The sequence below is a fragment of the Labrus bergylta genome, chromosome 16 (genome assembly GCF_963930695.1).
Source record: "Labrus bergylta chromosome 16, fLabBer1.1, whole genome shotgun sequence".
NCBI lineage: Eukaryota > Metazoa > Chordata > Actinopteri > Labriformes > Labridae > Labrus > Labrus bergylta.
Window position 1 is genome coordinate 19,751,146 of NC_089210.1, and position 18,322 is coordinate 19,769,467.

The following is an 18,322-nucleotide window of genomic DNA, read 5'->3' on the forward strand; positions in this document are numbered from 1 at the left end:
TTTTGCCCCCCAGTACTGTGCGACCACCGCCTGCATATTTTGGATCCAGTTCCACACGTTTCTGTCTCTCCCTCTCCACGCCGCCTCTGAGCTCAGGGAGGAAGCGGGAGAGCTCGAGTTTGCCTCTCATCGGATTTTTCTACATCTGCCCCATTTCCTCTCCGCTTCATCCGTCCCCACTTTCCTCTGATCTCCTCTCCATTTCTCCTTCATTCGCTGTGATCTTACTATTATCCTCTTGTAATTATTACTGCTTTATAGGCAGCAGATGGACGCTGTAATTTCCCCAGGCCAATTCTCCGCGCTGATTTGAAAAGGAGGTGATTTCCTCCTTAAAAAACAGGAGGACTTTGTGGTTGTGCTGCTGCGATGAATAATGAGAGTTATGGAGGCGATCGTTATACAGTTGGGACTCTCTCTGGTGTGTGTGGCGTCGATTCTTATGGAGGCTGGGGGAAGGGGAACGCTTGCTTGCTGGCTTGCTGGCTGCTGGCTGCTGTATCGGCCAATCAGAGGGGAGAAACAAGGAGGGAAAGGAGGGGAGGAGCTGACGTACGGGAGGAAGAGAAGGAGGTAGAGCAGAGAGGGTAAGTGATAAAGAGAATGGCTTATGTGTGTAAGACAGTCTCCTCCCCCTCGTGTGCTACTGTGAGCTGGAGTCTCGCTGCCTGAAACCGGCTCAGATCTAAATCCACTTACAATTAGAGCCTCGTTTGACTGTAGTGTGTCACACCACTACTTCTCACATGAATGACACAAATCCTGCATGTTTACCCACATCAGAAACAGGCATGCATTTAAGGCGAATGTTCCTCCATTTGTAATGAAAATAAGAGATTGAATGTGACGGGGGAGCAAAACAAACGTCGAGCATCAACAAGGTGTTTATGTTCAGTACAAGCCTCACAAGGCGGTGCTGTACAGAGAAATGGAGTCAAAAAAAAAAAAAAAAGAGAGAGATCAGAGCCCCTCGCTCTGACAGCCTATTGACAAAAAACAGTCCTCAGCTGTGTGGGAGCACAGGAGAATTCCCAGTTCATCAAAGATGCACATCAAACCGTGGCCTCGGGGATGTGTGCACTTCACGGAGAGGAAGACATCCCTTTTAACACTTTAAAAGGAGGTCTTAATTTTCTCACAGAAAAGATGATAGCATGCTCTCCCGACTGTTTAAGAGCGACATGTTGGGGGGGGGGGGGGGGATGTCAGAGAGTTTAAGGTAAGTGGAAGTGGAGGAGGGGGTGGGGTGGGGTGGGGGGGTGCAGAGCTGGAAACAGGCCACATGACCTTGAAGATAAAGGAACCTTCTGTGGGAAAGCTTTAGGAAGAGGAAGTCTTTAGATAGAAACGGCTCAGGATCTCCAGGTAAACTGGTTCATGCAAAGAAAGGTCACGTGCTCAGATCAGGTACGGAAAGTTAAACACAAATTACAAACTCCTGATTGTGCTTTCATTCTGCAAATGCCTTTAGTCGTGTCTGTAGATATACTCAACGCCATCTCCTTATAGTTTATGACTTATCAGAGGTTTTAAAACACATTTTTTCGGTAAATAAAATTCATAAATCATTTTTAACTTTTTAGTCAGGCGTCTTTCCTTTTGCTGGAGAAATTGAATATTTAGCAGTACGTCTTCTATTTAACAGAAGACACTGGCAACGCTTCAACTGTGAAACCTTGTTAATTTGTTGGCAGGTTTCCAACAGCAGCAGATTTAAACACCGTTTATATCACGTCAGTTCTCCCTACACGTCTGAAAATAGCAACCTGCTGACTCTGCGTTTCATTCATCTGAGTGCATTTTCTATATTACCGCACATACTTATTTCATCAATGAAGACAATATTTGCATCTGTAACTCGAGACAATATTGACACCCCCCCCCACCCCGACCTCTTATAAACATCAATAAGGTACTAATTGTTAACAGAGTAAAATGCATCCTTCATGCATGCCACTGTTCAATAACACAACAAAAAGTGAAGTCAAAATAGAAAAGACTAAATTCTGAACTCAAAGGCAGCAGAGAGAATCATCACATCATGAGCGAGGAGGGGAGGCACGTCTTCAGGGTTTCTCCATCTCTCTCCTCCTGTGGGCTTTCAAATGTGAGCTGTGAGTCTCACCAGAGAGGAGATTAAAGGGCTTAATTAGAAGAGAATAAATATGACAGTGTAGTTAAGAAGGGAAAGCCCTCCCTCGCCGCGTCACATTCAACACAGACAAAAAATGCTGTTTTTAAAAGCACTTTATATCTGACTGCACAGCGTGAAGAGCACAAGGCCATATAGGTCAGAGCATGTTTTATGCTACACCTCATCTGAACGATTCTACACCTAGAATTATACACCAGGAGGAATCACTCTGTTCTGTTTCAAACTACTCTCAACAGTTAAGAGTCAGACGATGATGAGAGGAGAGTAACCGGCATGTTGCTTTAAGGAGACATGTGGAGGACAGAGAAAGAGCGACTCATCACTCCCCTGGCTCAGGCCTTTCTGTGCCAACAGCTGCGGGCAGATTCCTCCGTCTGTTATGTTTTCGATGAAGTGATGTGTGAAAGAGAGTGGGACGCCCTGTCCTCCTGACCTGACCTGGGTCGGGGCGATTTATGGAAGCTTTGAAAATTACATTAATATAGAGAGTGGAAAGAAAGGATCTCAAAGCTGCTTCAAAAGGGATCAAAAATGTGTTTTTAAACTATATTTATAAGATCTGATTCACCCGTTACAGCCTAATGTATCCCTGCATAAAGCATCACCCAGTGACATTACACCGCTTCCTCAACAGCCAGCCTCAGAAATGCACACAACATGACATCCTTTTATTTACATCCACTGAACATAACATTAACACACCTTTATCTACAAAGGATCAAAAGACTATAATTTGTCTCTGCAGAGTAGGGCTTTCACAGTGCAAGTATTTTAAACTTAGACATGATACTTATATAACATATCAATACCTATTTGAATACCACAGCAACAAAAATCCTAGACCCCCAACATGAGTCATTCAACCACCAAAACTTGAACACAAAACCCTGCACACTGCTTTAATTACACAAACGCGTTGTAGTGCTGGGCAATTAATCAGAGTTTCAATTTCAAGTACGGGGCTTCCCACGATCATGACAACAAGATCATGTCGATGAAACGATCGCTGTGCTGCATGACGTGTGGCGCTCGTTCTGTCCAAAGGTTTTGTCATGTGATGAGAGGTCAATGTGTTGGTCGCAATAGAACATCCCCACTACCTCAAAAAGATAAGTAAATCATTCTTATATTATGACTTTGTTTATGTTTTCTCTTCTTTATTTTCATGTATTGATTATGTGTTTAAATTTAATAAATGTGATGCAGAGGATTTAAAATCAATGAGTGTTTATTAGTTGTGATAATTATTAAAATAATGGAGATTGTAACGCTCTTAAACATGTGGTTACAAAAAGTATTAAAGTATGGAACATTTGGACAACTTTAGTGCAGACCTGAATCCTCCCACCAGGAGTGGAGAGACCCAAAGTCAAACCTGAGCCCGCTCAGAAGTTATGTTTATTCTACCTGATTAAAGACTAAATGTACCGACAATTTATCGTCCAACAGCAGAATCCAGCCGCCACCTCTGTTGCTCTCTAAACTGTGGTTTATCATCGCCGCCGCTGCATCCGTTAAAAGCTGTGCACCCTGGGACACAACACAGAGAAGAGGCGGGGACGATGACAGGAGGCACACTGGTAGAAATTCCCCGCTGATCGCACCGCAATTTATGACTCTCCAACACAAAGCGCTGGGCGTAATTAAGCGAACGTGAAACGGCAAATTAATCTGTTATGAAATTACTGCCGCGACACGACCACATTATAATGTTATCATTTATTGCTCCGTGTGAACGTGCGCCGTCGTGTGTGTGTGTGTGTGTGCTCTTATCTTATTTGATAGGGATACAAAAAAAACAGAGCTTGAACAATCGCTCATTAACCCTTTAAATGAACTGCAGCCTGTTGATGGAGGAGGACCTCTCTTAGGGTTCACTTCGCTTTGAAGGGACAATGTGGTTTATGCACACTCCTCTCGGGAACTTTCTGGAGCAGGGCTGGTCGGTAGCACCACAAAGCAGCTAATGGTTCAAGGTTCAAGGGGGGGGGGAGAATTGTCTTCAGAACTTCAGATGTCTCCATCATGTCCATAGACTCTATAAAAGGATGGATGACATGACCGTTTCCTTAAAGTGAAGCTGAAACATTTAGCGCTTCCTCCTACTGCCTGGCTGCAGTACAGGTCATAAACTCCGCCTCCTCCATGTTAACAGATGGGACATGGGTCAAACTATAAAATCTCTCTCTCTCTCTCTCTCTCAAGGTTTCTATAATTAAAACAACTTCTTCTTTGTGCTGATTTATGCCCAAGTCTTCATTTTCCTGAGACATTTTTTGATGCTATATATAAAAAGGTAATGCTTTGATTGACAGCTCTGTTGAGCAATGAGGCTCCTGTCACACTGTGTGCACCGGATTAGCAGAGAAGAGGAGGAACAGCAGGGGAAACATAACAAACACAAATACAAGAGGCAATGAACTTTTCATGACTGTGAGTGTCTGCTTCAAACTGACACAAAAATCTTTGAAGATAACTCCTCCGGGTGAGATATCAGATGCACAGGAAGTGGACGGACTAACGTGCAGACAGAGAAGAACAGGAAAAAAAAAACTAAACCTTTAAGTCTCTCCTCTTGGATTAAAAAATATATTTTATGGCAATCTTAATTCCTTTATGGGGGGGAAGTTGCTGAGGTCTGTGTGTTTAAAGTTCATATTTGATAAACAAATGCCAAAATACAAGGGTTGGTCATGAGCTTATCACACCTCTGATTTAACCACGAGCATGTGTCACTTCAGCTGCCAAATAATTTGAATAAATACACACAACAAATACAGGTCTCTTCATGCAGAGTCTGCGGTCAGGAGATTTATTCAAATGAAGTTTAGTCTTCATGGAGCCAAGTTAAGATTCTGGTCCTGAATGCTCTGGATTTGTTTGGACCAGAGAAGGTAGGCGGTTTTAATGCACTCCCACACGGCCGTTTTGGACGCCCCTCGGTTTGCCAGATATGAGAGCAGTTATCAGGTCAACAGGTGTTGCAGCGATGGAAGCGGGCAACAGAAGTGGTTCAGATAGAAGTGATTGTACCCGACCTAAAAAGCCTCTGCATGTTTCTAATAAGCTCCACGAGCAGAAACGTGCTCAAACGAGGATCAATATTGGAGATGCTTTTGAAAAATGGAGAGAGGTTAGAACACAGAAAGGTTTACAGACCCATGCAGAGCTGGCTAAACACTGAAGCTTCAGTGTCCACCACATGGTGACCTGAGTGAGCATCGGCTGTAGAGAGGAGGGGGCGGGGGGAGACAGCTCTCTACAATGTTTTGAATGTGACTGCAGTTCCCATTTTAAACACTAGGTGTCGGAGTTACATATTGCTCCTTTAAAATCTAAAATCTGCTTTTGTTATTGATAAATCTGGTGAAATATTGCAGCACAACAAGTTGCAATTTCCTCAATATCACTTTATGAGTAGTCACGTCAATGCTTTCTTGCTAAGCATGCCTAATTTCACCTGTTGCATGGATTGCATATTTTTCTGAAATCCTGCAGGCCAATGATGAAACACTTTGCCTTTAAACCAAGAAATGAAAGACTGTTTGGAAGCTCCGTTTAATGTTCAAACTGACTCTAAGGTTCGGTGAGAATTATCTTCATAGCTTGTCGTAAACATGCATCTTGTCCATGACTGAGGCAGAGGGGTCTGTGCAGTGTTTCTGGGTAGTAATGTAGAGCTGTACGAGTGAAACCATGTGTGCGTCTGCCAGAGCACACAATGTACATATGCTGCTGGTATTCGCATGTCACATAAGGGGACTGTTAGAGCGAGAGTGTGTGTGATAGACGTGAGCCAGTAGAGCTATCCTGCAAAGGGCCCCCTTAGCTGTGCCGGCAAACAGGAAACTGCCGTGCATTCTCACAGTTTCACATGGCTCCGTCTGTTTCTCCTGCTCTCGGCTTTCATGCTTTATTTTCTAGACCTCCCAAACAACCGAAGGCGTTATGTTCGAGCAGACGCCTCCCTGCACTTTGCACAAATGTAACCAAAAACAATTCAGCCAATCTCTTCCCTTATAAACAACCATCTTCTTCTGCTGCTTTCCCTCCTGCTGGTCCCTGGGTGGGCCTCTCTGCTAGACCAGACAGGAGGTGGTATACTGTTACTATGGTGCTGGGGGTCTTCCTGGAGATCTCCTGTGTTTTATCAGCCTCCGCGCTAGCCATGTTCTCCTAATTAGCTCCCAGTGTACCCTGCATTAGTACCAGGGACAAGCTGCTTCTTTCACTTGATTAGTCAACTGTCAATTCATCGTTTACTTGATATTTTTTAAGTGAATGAGACAATAATCTGCAGCTTTAAACATGTAAACTAATCTTGATAAATATTATTTGATATGAATGGATCTCTGAAATAATAACACTTATACTTCTTAGATTAAATCAGTGAAATCACCTGATGCCCTCCTTTAATGTAGCTCTATTGTGTCTGCTTTTATTATGTACATGTTTAAAAATGTTTAATGTAGGGTTGCAAAAATCAAACCATATATATTACTATACCAAAGCCCCCAGTATTTAAACATTTCTTCTTTGTTACCAAAAAGTTGCAGGCAAACTTCTGCCCATGCAACATAATCATTCCTCTCCTACACACCTGTCTCCTGAGAATATGTATTTCCTTAAAGCTTTGATACTCTTTGATACCATTGATCAATAAATGATGCAGATTGTACCACCTCAAAACATGTGTTAAGGAAAAGTATCGAAACATATTGATAACTAAAGTTTAGTGTTGATGTTTTTAAAGTGTGCCACCTTGTGTTAAGTTTGACCCTGTGTTTTTAAAAGCATATATTTACACCCACACAAGTAAATCACATTCTTCCCTTTTGCAAGCCAAACGTGGACAACACAAGTTTTTTCTTTTCTGTTCTACTCTTAGATATGAATCTAATAATCCTACAGAAAAACACAAGTTGCATCTGAAGGCATCCAAGAAAGTACGATGCTATAAAAAGTCAAACTGACACTGAAAGCAGGAAGATCAGAGTTAAATTGTGTCATAGCGCGTTGCTGTTCTGAGCAGCAGCCAAGAAAACACTTGTGCATATTGGAGCTGGTTTGAAATGGGGAGAAAGGCGTACTATATATAGGTCAATTTGTGGATGCTGGGAGACAACAACCAAGTCGGGGATAAGAGACAAAGAGAATGCTAACACAGCTAACCTAGATCACATTCATTAGCGCTGCAAACGGGTAGGCACTGAGTGTGACTCAGACCGGAGGAATAAGGAGTAGGAGTGGGGGGGGGGGGGCACCTCAGTGACATTACAGCCTCATTAACTCATCCTGCAGGGAGAGAGTGGGAGGTCAAGGCGCTGACCCTCAACGATTCCAGCGCTCACAATCGTATGCGCCCACAGGAGGATAAAACACGTCCCCCCTCTTTACTGATCCGAACAAAAAAGTAGCCACCAAAACCTGCACAAACACATTTGTCTGAACACAGCTTAAGGCACTCAAACACAAAGACACTCACGCAGTAATTAGGTGTGTAGTCTCTGGCTGCTATTAAGGCCACGCTGCCAAAGTCTAGCAGAAGTTCTAATCAGATTTCGCCCCTGCCCGTCCCTTGTGAGGCATTAAGTCCCTCACCCATCTGCCTTCTTATCTCGGATGGGAGAAATCTGCTCCTGGGCTAACCGACAGTCCGACACCGCCTCATCATTAAGAGCTTCGGCTTCAGCAGAAACAGTGAGTGACAGTTAAAATGTTTGCAAAATCTCCTCTCAGACAAATTTCTTTCTTTTGTTTTTCTCTTTCTTTGCCTTTTCTTCTGAGATTTCTGCTCACCTCTACCCTCCTAGGTACGCCCCGAGGAGCCCGTAGAGAGTCCACAGCACCAGCTGCACCATCCCCGTGCTCCTTATTAGTCCTGTCTGAGCAATATGGCCTCCATTTTTGGCTCAGGTAAGTTGGACCACCTGGCTGATTGGGCTAAAGATGTTTTATGATAATAAAAGCTAATGCTTCTTATCCAAATGTCTCCGCAGAGAACAGCGGGCAAAAAGTAATCGTCTTCATGAGTTAGCCGTCTAATTAATTGATACACAATTTCCACACTCTCCCTTCTGATGGGTTGTCATGACAACAGAATTCTAAACTTCAATATGAAATCTGTTCAAATTCAACTAAATTGATACTTGTCCCGATATCACAACAACAAATTCAAGTCGTAGGCCTCCAGTATCAGGTACTTGGAGGGTGCTTTCTTTTTAATGATGATGAAAAGTAGCAGGTAAACTCCTGCTCACAGTCTAAATTGCACAAATATTTTGCAGATGTTGCTGCGCTGACATGTCGCCAAATGTTGGTATCATTAGCATCTTAAGTGTTTAACATTTTGACAACCTTATCCTACTGTCTGAGGCATTAAATCATAAACTCATATCAAGGTTCATGACAGATGGCTCCGCCTAAACCTTGAAATATTGTTGTTTGTGTGCAGAATGTTGTAACACAAGGCAAAGGAATATTCTCCTCTGCATGCAAATAAAAAAACTGAACTGAAGAACTGAACTTTGAATTGTACCTTTTCTCTAGTTGATGCCAGAATTAACAGAATAAATAAGTTTAATAAAGTTAACAACAACTCACCTTTGGTTATCTGTTCTGTGGCCTGGAAAAAGCAAAAAAAAAAAAAAAAAACATGTCAGCAAATGTTGGTCTAAATGTTAATGCTCCACAAACATCTGAGTCCCATTGGCTGGATCAGCAGCTGCTCTGCAGTGCTGGAGCAACTATCCAGGGCAGTCAGGACAAAATGTTCAGAGGCTGCTTTTGCTCATCTATTGAAATGCTAAGAGGTTCATGTACATTCCCATTGCTGGATGAGGTGAATGGGTTCATGGGTGGGAGGTGAAAATAGATAAAACAAATGCTCCTCTCATACGGTAAGGATTCTTTACCAGCACAGAATGGTGACTTCAAGGACGTGTATGTTTTAGAGAGAGCAGCAGGCTGACCTTTTAACACCTGAGCATACATACATACATAAGATCGACCGAGGAAATCAAAGTGGAAACTGTAATTTTTTTTTTTACTGCCGAACTACTCGTAAACATTTTAATCCAGAACATAAACCCCACTGGTATATAAGATGCATTCTGGGGAAATAGCATAGACTGTAAATCTTAATGGACAAAGCCTGAGTGACGTCAGCCATCTGTTACAGCAGAGGGGTCTGGAGGATCATAGGCAGCAGCCACCATGCTGGAAATGCTGTCTCAGTCTAACTTTCAGTCAACCTAACAACAGGCAATTCATCCCCAGTACAGTGTGTGCCCATGTGGACAATACCAAATCAGACCTATATCGTCCTTTGTACCAGGCTGTAAACATGTTGATTGATGGTGTAAAAACAGCTTTCTTCAATGGGGTGTCTATGTGACTTCCATGTCACTCAACAAATTGCAGGATGTTGGACTTCTGCATTGGCTTCATTTTACAACACTGAAGGTTGCTGCTTAGAAAAAAGGTATAAATTGCCTTCCTGTGTGACGATGTCTATTGCATTCAACAAAATCCAAGACGTGCAGTTTCTGTGCAGCTAGATAGCATTTTGCCAGCTACAGGTACGACATAGTTCTGATCCTACAGTAAGGATGGACCCACAGCCTGTGATAAATTGACCTGGAGTTGTGCTACCGACCTCCGCTGCTCACTTATTGTCTTTATAATTGAGGCGTCTTTTCAATCAATCCCCCACTTCACGAGGTTTGTGAACTGTATGTGCAGTGATGATGGTGGCTGCACTTGCACAGCCATGACGGCACATGTCTCAGTATCTGGTAAACTGCTCACAAATATATATTAGGCAGCCCACATAATAGATGAAAAAACAAGTATTAAAAATGCGTCCTTTACACCGGCTTTACGGTCAATAGAAGTCATTCTTGATTCAAGCTAAAATATGAGTGTGTGTGTTCGTCAAATGAGCGTACCTTTTTCTGAGCACCTTCTTTCTTTTTCTTCTCGTCTTGCTTTTTCTTTTTCTTATCTTCCATCAAATGGTTCTCTTCTCGTGTTTTTTGCTTCTTCTCACAGCTGAAATACAAAAACAGAGAGAGAGAGAGAGAGAGAGAGAGAGAGAGAGAGAGAGAGAGAGAGAGAGAGAGAGAGAGAGAGAGAGAGAGAGAGAGAGAGAGAGACTGCCATGAGGAGAAAGGTTCTGTGCCTGAGCAGGTAAACACCTTCAGTAAAGTGATGTAGTTTTGTTTATTTCGCTGCATTGCTCAGGTGTAGCTGTCTAAGGTGAAATCAGTTTCGTCCATGGCGGCTGTGGTGTCACAAGATCACACAAGATCATGTGTTCAGTAGTAAAACAACCACCAGACAGAAGAATGTGGGTTTGTTTTCCACTCTTGAGCATCACTTCTTAACAAATTGTGATGCACGAGGGTGTTTTTTTTTTTTTTTTTTTTTTTAAAGTCGGTGGTCTTTGGGTTGTCTCTGGAAACTATTAAGGAGGCCTTGCAGATGTAGAGGGGGCCAAAAGGATGAGGACCCCCTGTCTTTAGTCCACAAACCAAGCGAGGGAAATGGACCCAGACACAAGTGATTGGTTGAAAAACCACAGAAATCAATCAAGCTGATAGTCTGGGTTGATGTCTTAATGCACTTTGATAGCTGACATCTTCTCCCCCCCGGTCCAGAGAGGAAACATTTTCACAACAAACACACAAACCAGCTCCAAAACCACCCGACAATGCCCCATTGTTTAACATCCATGAGTTACTCTTTATCCAATCCTCTACGCAGACAAACAAAAACACAACAGCAAGAACCGGGTCTTTTTATGGACTGAGACGAAGGGAAAATAGCCTGGAAACAAACATAGATTGAAGTAAAGTTTCTTGAACTTTAAATGTGAAATTGTACATAAACCATCAGGGTTTTCCCAAGCCGTGCCAACGCTGCTGCAGGCGATGGCGGTGTGTGCCATAACCAGGCAACAAGCACTCCCAGAAGCCCTGCTTAGCAGTTAGCTGGAGACAGACGGCCCTTCCCTTAAGCACTGCACTGAGATCAGTTTGGTTGTGGAGTTTCAAAAATAGAAATAAAAACAAAAAACAAAGAAGAATCTTTTTTTTTTTTTTGTTTTGTTTTTTTTAAATGAAAGAAGAAAAAAAAGAGCAAATCAGAGCATTAAATTAAGTTCTTCAGTCTTGAAGTGTTGGGAGCGTGTCGTAAAGAGTTCAAGGTTCAGGAGACGGTTTTGATGATCAGAAATATAAAAACAAAGCCCGTGTGCAGGAGTTTGTAAGCTTTCCAACTTATTCTAAAACAAGAAAGTACCTGTGATGCCTTGGACTTGTACTGTTGTGATTATAGCAAATGTGGATTTTCAGACTGCCGTTTCAAGCCGTGTTATTTACACCCCTGTGATGTTTCACCTTCAATCTGAATGTCGCAAAGGCGTAATGGGGGGGCAAAGTGATTCCCCCCTCTGTACCGTTTTCAGAGGTAGTAACAGAGGCGTTACAGAGGTGAGACGGGATCAGCAGAGTCAGCGAGGGAGCACAGCGCTGTGTGTGTGTATGTGCATGTCTGACTGTGTGTGTATGTGGAGCTGCCGCTGTGTTGTGTTTCTGCAACGATGAAACGCAACGCAAACTCACAGACTGGGACAAGAACATTTCGCCGTCCCAGGATCAATATGAACGTACAAAGACGTGATGGCTGCTGAGCTGAGTTAGTGCTATTAAGCAGTCTGAAAAGGGCTAATGACGAATGTGAAGTTGCATATTTCCTCCAAGTTACTCCAGTCTAATCTTGCAAAGTGTGCAGCTCTGCTTTAGTGGACTTGATGACAGCAGCTGCTGCCCCCGTCTCCCAGAGGCCACGGCCACCTCCGCTCTCAGACTGAGCGGCTAGCAAACAGGTGTTAACAGATCACCAGGGGCAGCAAGATCCCTCCACTGAAAAAGACCAGAATTCATAATATGTCTCAGCTTTCTCTACCCTCTTCAACATTGTTGTCATACGACGAGAAATTATAAAAAGAATATTCAGAGTTCAGTAAGTCAGAAATAAATCCAGAGCACCTTTAATATCAGACTTTTCATGGAAACCTTTGTAGTCTGCTTTTTTTGAGAAGGTAGCTACAAAACATAAATACCTAAACAAAACTTTAAAAAAAGTTAAAGCTCCAAAAATTCTGATCTATGTCAACAGAGGGAGTTATTTTTGGATAACATTACTCACTTGTACTTGTTCAGCAAATGCCATCAATGCAGGAGCTGAAACAGACTCCTGCAGCACTACAGGCCCTGTGGTTAAAAGAAAGCTGCATGACAAACAGCTGCTTTACAGCTGGATCTTAGTCCAGATTACATGCCTGAGTTTAGGCTGTGGGAATTCACTTTCAACACAAAAAACACACAGTCAATTCACATCATTAACTTCTTTTCACCTCCGAGAGGCTGGAAAGGGAACCTGCTGGTGCAGCTGCCATGCTAAATATAGCTGATGCTGCTCCTTTCAAAGGCATCAGTGGGGCTCATGTCATGTAGGATCAGAGGATAAGAGAGATGCTCCAGTTAATGTGAGCTGCTGTCGGCCTCCAAACGCCGATGACGAAAGTGAGCGCCGATCAAAGTGTCAAAATGATTTCAGTTTAAGAAACATTCAGTCCCCGAGCTGGACAGAAAGAGTCTCCCTCAGTGAGAGCTGCTGGTTCATCTCCAAACATCTGTCTGGCCTGGACAGATGTGCTTCCCCTGGACTCTCGAGCTGAATGACAGTGAGAGCGGGAGGATGAGGTGATGCTATCTCTTGCCCATCTGAGTGAGTACACGCTCTGCTATTGGAGGTATGGACTCCTTCTGATGAGGACAATAATAATGCTTTGATAAAATCAATGCTATAATGAATTCAGTCACACAGGAGGCAAGAGTGCAATCGTTCATTTGTTTATTGACTCATAGTGGGCTGAGCTCCATCACGAGCAGCCTTTTGCAGCCCGGGAAAGCACATCTCGTGCCGATATGAAGGACGTAGGTCAATGAGCTCAGCTCTGTTGTGGAATTACACCCTCCTGTCAGAACAACAGGATTAGAGGCTGGTGTCCCTCTTAAAACCATGCACTACACTCTGCCGACAAAGGGAGGGAAACAAGGAAAAACCAAAAAACACAGTCGAACCGGAAAGAGACCAAGGACAGACTAATAAAAGCAGGTGTAAAAATGTTTAGAAAATCGAGCAGCGATGGGAGAGGGAGGAGAGCTCGAGTGTGCAAGGTGAATTGTGTTTATGCAAATGTGGAGCTGCCCCACATTGGAGTGAGGAAGACGAGGGGGCTACGGCGGATGGGTTTGGTTTGTGTGTGTATGAGAGAGAGATTGGGGGAAGGGGTGCTAGACGGCAGTCGCTGGGCACAGAGCCAGGAATGCCATCGCTGCAAGCCAAACAAGAGCACGGCGAGCCCTTGGGAGAGCGCTCGCTAGCAAGCACAGCAGCAGCAGCCGCCACAGCTACACGGCAGAGTGTGCAGATCCCCCTCCGCTCTCCTGCGCAGACGCACTTTAGGAGCAACACAACCTCTGAAAAATAGAATATTGTTCAGCAGGTTTTCAAATGCAACAACAAAACAGAAAGAACCAAGTCGGTCCGTCTACCTTTGTAATCGCACGAGGGTTTAAAAACTGCTGGGTAAGCACAAACAGAGTCCTTGTGCTCTGCAAAGAGGATTGCACTCTGTAAAGTACTTGAAGCTATTCTCAGAGTGGTCATGTTAATGTGCTCTGACCCGGCCTGACGACAAGGAAGAGAGAAACTTATACTGCTACACTCCTGGCGCTCTGAACCGGCCCCTAAAATAGCTCGCATGGACGTGCTCCAAAAAGCAAGGCCCTCCAGTCCAAATGTCTTCTGCTCCCAAAAGTAGGGGGGCACTTTTCATGAACCAGGATGACGATTTATTGGTCCCATCGATCAAAGAAAAACTCTTAAAAAAAAAAAAAAGTCTTATTAAGCTTCCAGCATGAAGCTTTTTCACTGTTTGCACATTTGTCTTCATGGATCAAAAGAAATGAAGCGTCTTTGAGAAGTCACGGTCTGAACTCGTGCAGAGTTCACATAACTCTGAGCAGCAGCAGAAGACTCTTCATGTCTATGAAACATGAACAGGAATATTCTTTAATGCATTCCACCTACAGATGGTGAATACATCTGACACCTTAATGCTTCTGGTAAGGTTTACAATTCAATACCAAAAGTTTTAAAAAAAGAATACACTCTGTTTTCTTTATGACTGATAGTATAGAAAAGTAAAGTCCAGAAGCTTTTTTTTTTTTTACAAATCCAGGTTTTTTTTGTCTTATTTTTAACCAAAAGCAGCTGTGAGTGAAAAGAGAGACCTCTGTCTACGTTGCCAAATATGTTGGCAACATTTCAAAACTGAGTGCAGAAGTTTGCATGCAATTTTTGGACATTAAAAAACAAGACAAGTATCAAACACTGGGTGTCTAGAAGTTGTGTTTTTGTTCCCGTGGTATCGGAAAAGGTATCAAAATCATTTGATTTTTTTTCTAGACTTGTGCATGCAGCCAGCCGTCCATAAGAAGTGATCTGTAAAAGATATCCAGCACTGAAAAAACCAACACGGGATATTAAGCCACAATAATGAAAGTGGGATGATCAGTCCGGTTAGGTTGTGTCCCATGCATGCACAGAGGCTGTCGTCCTACAGGTGAGTGTCCCAGGTTCAAATCTGACCCGTGGCCTCCTTTCACGCATATCATTCCTCACTGTTTCCATGGCTTCCAACTCTATCCACTGTCCTATCAAATGAAGGCATAAAAGCCTGAAAATATGTCTTTTAAAAGCATATTTGTTCTCTGCAGATTTCATGCTCATCATTTCAAAGAGAACTCCAGAATCAAGTATCTGATTACTGACACTCAACAAGTCGCCAAACCAAACGCCATAATCAGCAAAGCACCCCCGCACCCCCACATCCCCCCCCCCTCCCCGACCTTGTGTCATACACTGGGGGAAAAAACGCCACCAAGAGTTTTAGACTCCAAGTGATGCTATGACCTAAAGCCTTATAGTAATCACAGCATTTAGTGGCCTGTTTTTGTTATCAAGCCCCCTTTGGCGCCTCTCTGTGAACACACACTGCCTCTTTCAGGGGTCTGAGTGCTGACTGGGGGCCCCTGACCCAGCAGGGACAGAAAAGAGTCCCCCCTCCCCAGCCTTTACCACCACCGCTTCATCCCTTGCCAGTCCCAGGCCCAAATTAGGGACTCTATTTACACATTAGTAAAGCAGCGGGCCTCTAAGCTGACGTCAGCTTGCCCTCTGCATTCATGAGTGTAGGGGGCATACCCCCGCTCTGTACACACCTCCTTCTCCTTCAGGAGTGTGTGACACTGCAGGATATCACGCTGCAGCAAGAACCCGGGGCAGCAATGACGGCCGTCTCTATGGTGAGGGGGGAATACAGGAAGCAATCGTTGATGCATCTTATCTCGAGGTTTACACAGCCCGCTCGTGCTCAAACCAAGGACTGACAAACCATCCAACAAATACAGTTTACAGAACCAGGTTGTAACGATACCATCCACCTTGAACTTTAATGTGATACTGGTCAAAATCAAACGACATCAACAACAAACTTAGTCCTTAGGCAGCCAATATGATGTTTTTAATGGATTCATTCCTCTCCTACGCACCTGTCCTGGGATATATAGATGCATTTTTTTTCAGTACTTTCTGATGCTATCTTTCATCACAGTAACAGACAAGGTATCAACAAGTATAAAACATGTTTACAACCTTATTATAAAATAAGAAGAATTACTATATGTCCCCCAATGGTTATGTTAGAGCAGTGAATGCATCTCAAACAGTGGCCCTTCCTCCAGACTTCTGCATAAACATTTATTTTAAAGTGAAGGCCAAACTACAAGCTAACTACTTGGCTACACATTATAGTCTTAATGAAAGAAACATTAATGAATCTGTGTTTGCTAATGCGTTTAACAATCAGGTGATGCATGTTGGAGCCAGGCAGCTCCCCCCCTCTCTCCCCCCCCCCCTCTCTCTCTCTGCAGCTCGGAACATGTTTGGTGACACTGAGCTGCAGAAATATCCATGTCAACTCTCCTACACAGCAATGCAACACGCATCCAGGCTGCTGGAAATACGACAAACCAGCAACAACAACACAGGGTGCCCTTGAATTATTTGAACCGTAGAGGCTGGTTAAGCAAACTGGTCCGTGATAGCATTCAGAAAAAACTATAACAAATCAATGCTAAGCTAAGCAACAGACAGCACAGAGTGAAAACAGGGAGGCAGAGCTGCTGTAAAGAGCACTCGGAGAAAACATTGATGTCAAAGCGGGCTGCGCGGAGGAGATTTTGCATTCCCGCCACAGCTGACGAAGTTTACCTCGAATAGCAGAAAATATTTCCGACAGCTGAGCGCGACGCGGTGCAAAACCCTGTCCGTGCCGAGCGCTCAAAAAACGGATTAATAAAGCCTACCGTGAAGCGTTCAGGAGGTTCTCGTTGGCGGCGGAGCCTCTGCAGCCATTTTGTAGTAACTGACCGGAGCTGCAGCTCGAGAGACGGTTGAATCCGTGGTAACGGGGGGGGGGAAGAGGGGGAGGAGGGAGGGAGGGAGGGAGAGAGGGAGGGGGGGGCGGAGCTTCACCTCTCCACGTGACCTTCAATAACAAAACAAACTGGTCCCATTTCCCCAACGCTCCCCCCCCCACCCCCCCCCTCCTCCTAATCCCACCCCCCTCCGGCGTTTCCATGACAACTGCAGCACCCTCTCTCTCCCCTCCATCAATCCCCTCCTGCAGTCACACTCTGCTTCTGCTGCTGACTCCCATGAGGAGAGTTATTACAGTATTTCAGCCTGCATTTTTTAGACATGATGGAACCCGGGATATATTTTTACACCAACAGAGGGCGCAATTTCTGCTAAAAGGCAATGTTGGTGTTTCACTGCACACTGTGCTGTTTGGCTATTTTTATTTTCACTTTATTAGAGATGCATTTAATTCATAAGTAGGATGCAGATACTCAAGAATACTGGTCTGAAATGCAAATTAACTTCTTTAGGTGTGCAATATTAATCTGTATTTTTTTTATGATGGATTAAAAATATTTTAAAATCATTTTTAAAGGTGTGAGGGGGTGTCAGTGGCCTAAAGTTTGTGTGCACGCCCCATGTACAGAGGATGAAGTCCTTGAAAGCGGGCTGACCGGGTTCAAATCCAACCTGTGGCTCCTTTCACCGCATGTCTTTCCCCACTCTCTCTCTCTCTGTGTTTTCTGACTCTATCCACTGTCCTGTCTCTAAACAAAGGCATAAAAAGACCCAAAACAAATCTAAAAAATTGTGTAAATATTGTTTACGGAAGAGGATGTAAGTAATGTACATTATGTTGTATCCAGTAACTCAAACATCTGGTGAAAGTTGCAGAAGTAATCCTCTGTGGTACCAGAGCAGATATTCTTCTTTCCTCAGGCTCAGAGATTCCCCAAGTCACTCGTCTTCTTCATAAATAATCATGTTTGTTTTTAATTTGGGTGAAGAATAAAGGAACTACAACTTGTGTACAACCCTGTAAGAGAGAAAGATAAATATTGTTCTTGACGCTCTACCTAAGGTTTCTTTAATTCATTCTTTTTGGCCTCAGACTCGAGGGTAGAGGGTTTCCTGCGCTGTTGACATCGCAAAGCTGAGGTCAAATTGTGCAATGTGACGCTGGGCTTTATGAAAACTGTGAACTTGACTGTCTGCAAGATGTTAAAAGTTCTTTATGGCAATGACTTTGTGCATATCACTCACTTCAGGATCAGATTAGTCCTCTGTGCATGGATCAATGCAAACCCTACCTGCAGCCTCAAACTGAGGAAACTCAGACTGGACTGAAGGGCCCTGCAGGACATTTAATGTTTAAGCATTATGTTAAGGCTAAATCTGTTTTTGTGCTTTGCTTTAACACACTCTGGATTTAAGTATTTCCAGTTTGCACTGCACTTTGTGTGTAAATTTAAGATACTTGCACTTCACCTTAATCATGCACGTCCCTGCACATCTGCACTCTAAAGCTCCTGCAAAGCACCGTCTGTATTTTTTGTGTTTTATATTTGATCTTATAGCCCATTGCTTTAATATAAAGATACCTGCAGTATA

General features: G+C 43.6%; 1 protein-coding gene across 2 annotated transcripts in view; it reads right to left on the bottom strand.

Annotated features, from left to right (window-relative positions):
* Positions 1-16,756, bottom strand: part of tnrc6c1 (trinucleotide repeat containing adaptor 6C1) — a 46,538-nt gene extending 29,782 nt beyond the window's left edge. For both annotated transcript variants that reach the window (XM_065964277.1, XM_065964276.1), the window contains exons 1-3: positions 16,657-16,756; positions 10,105-10,207; positions 8,759-8,780 (exon numbers count right to left, since the gene is read on the bottom strand). In XM_065964277.1, the coding sequence (XP_065820349.1) occupies positions 8,759-8,780; positions 10,105-10,167 (85 nt within the window). In that variant the 5' untranslated portion in view covers positions 10,168-10,207; positions 16,657-16,756. The remainder of the gene's footprint in view (positions 1-8,758; positions 8,781-10,104; positions 10,208-16,656) is intronic.
* Positions 16,757-18,322: the final 1,566 nt, after the last annotated feature.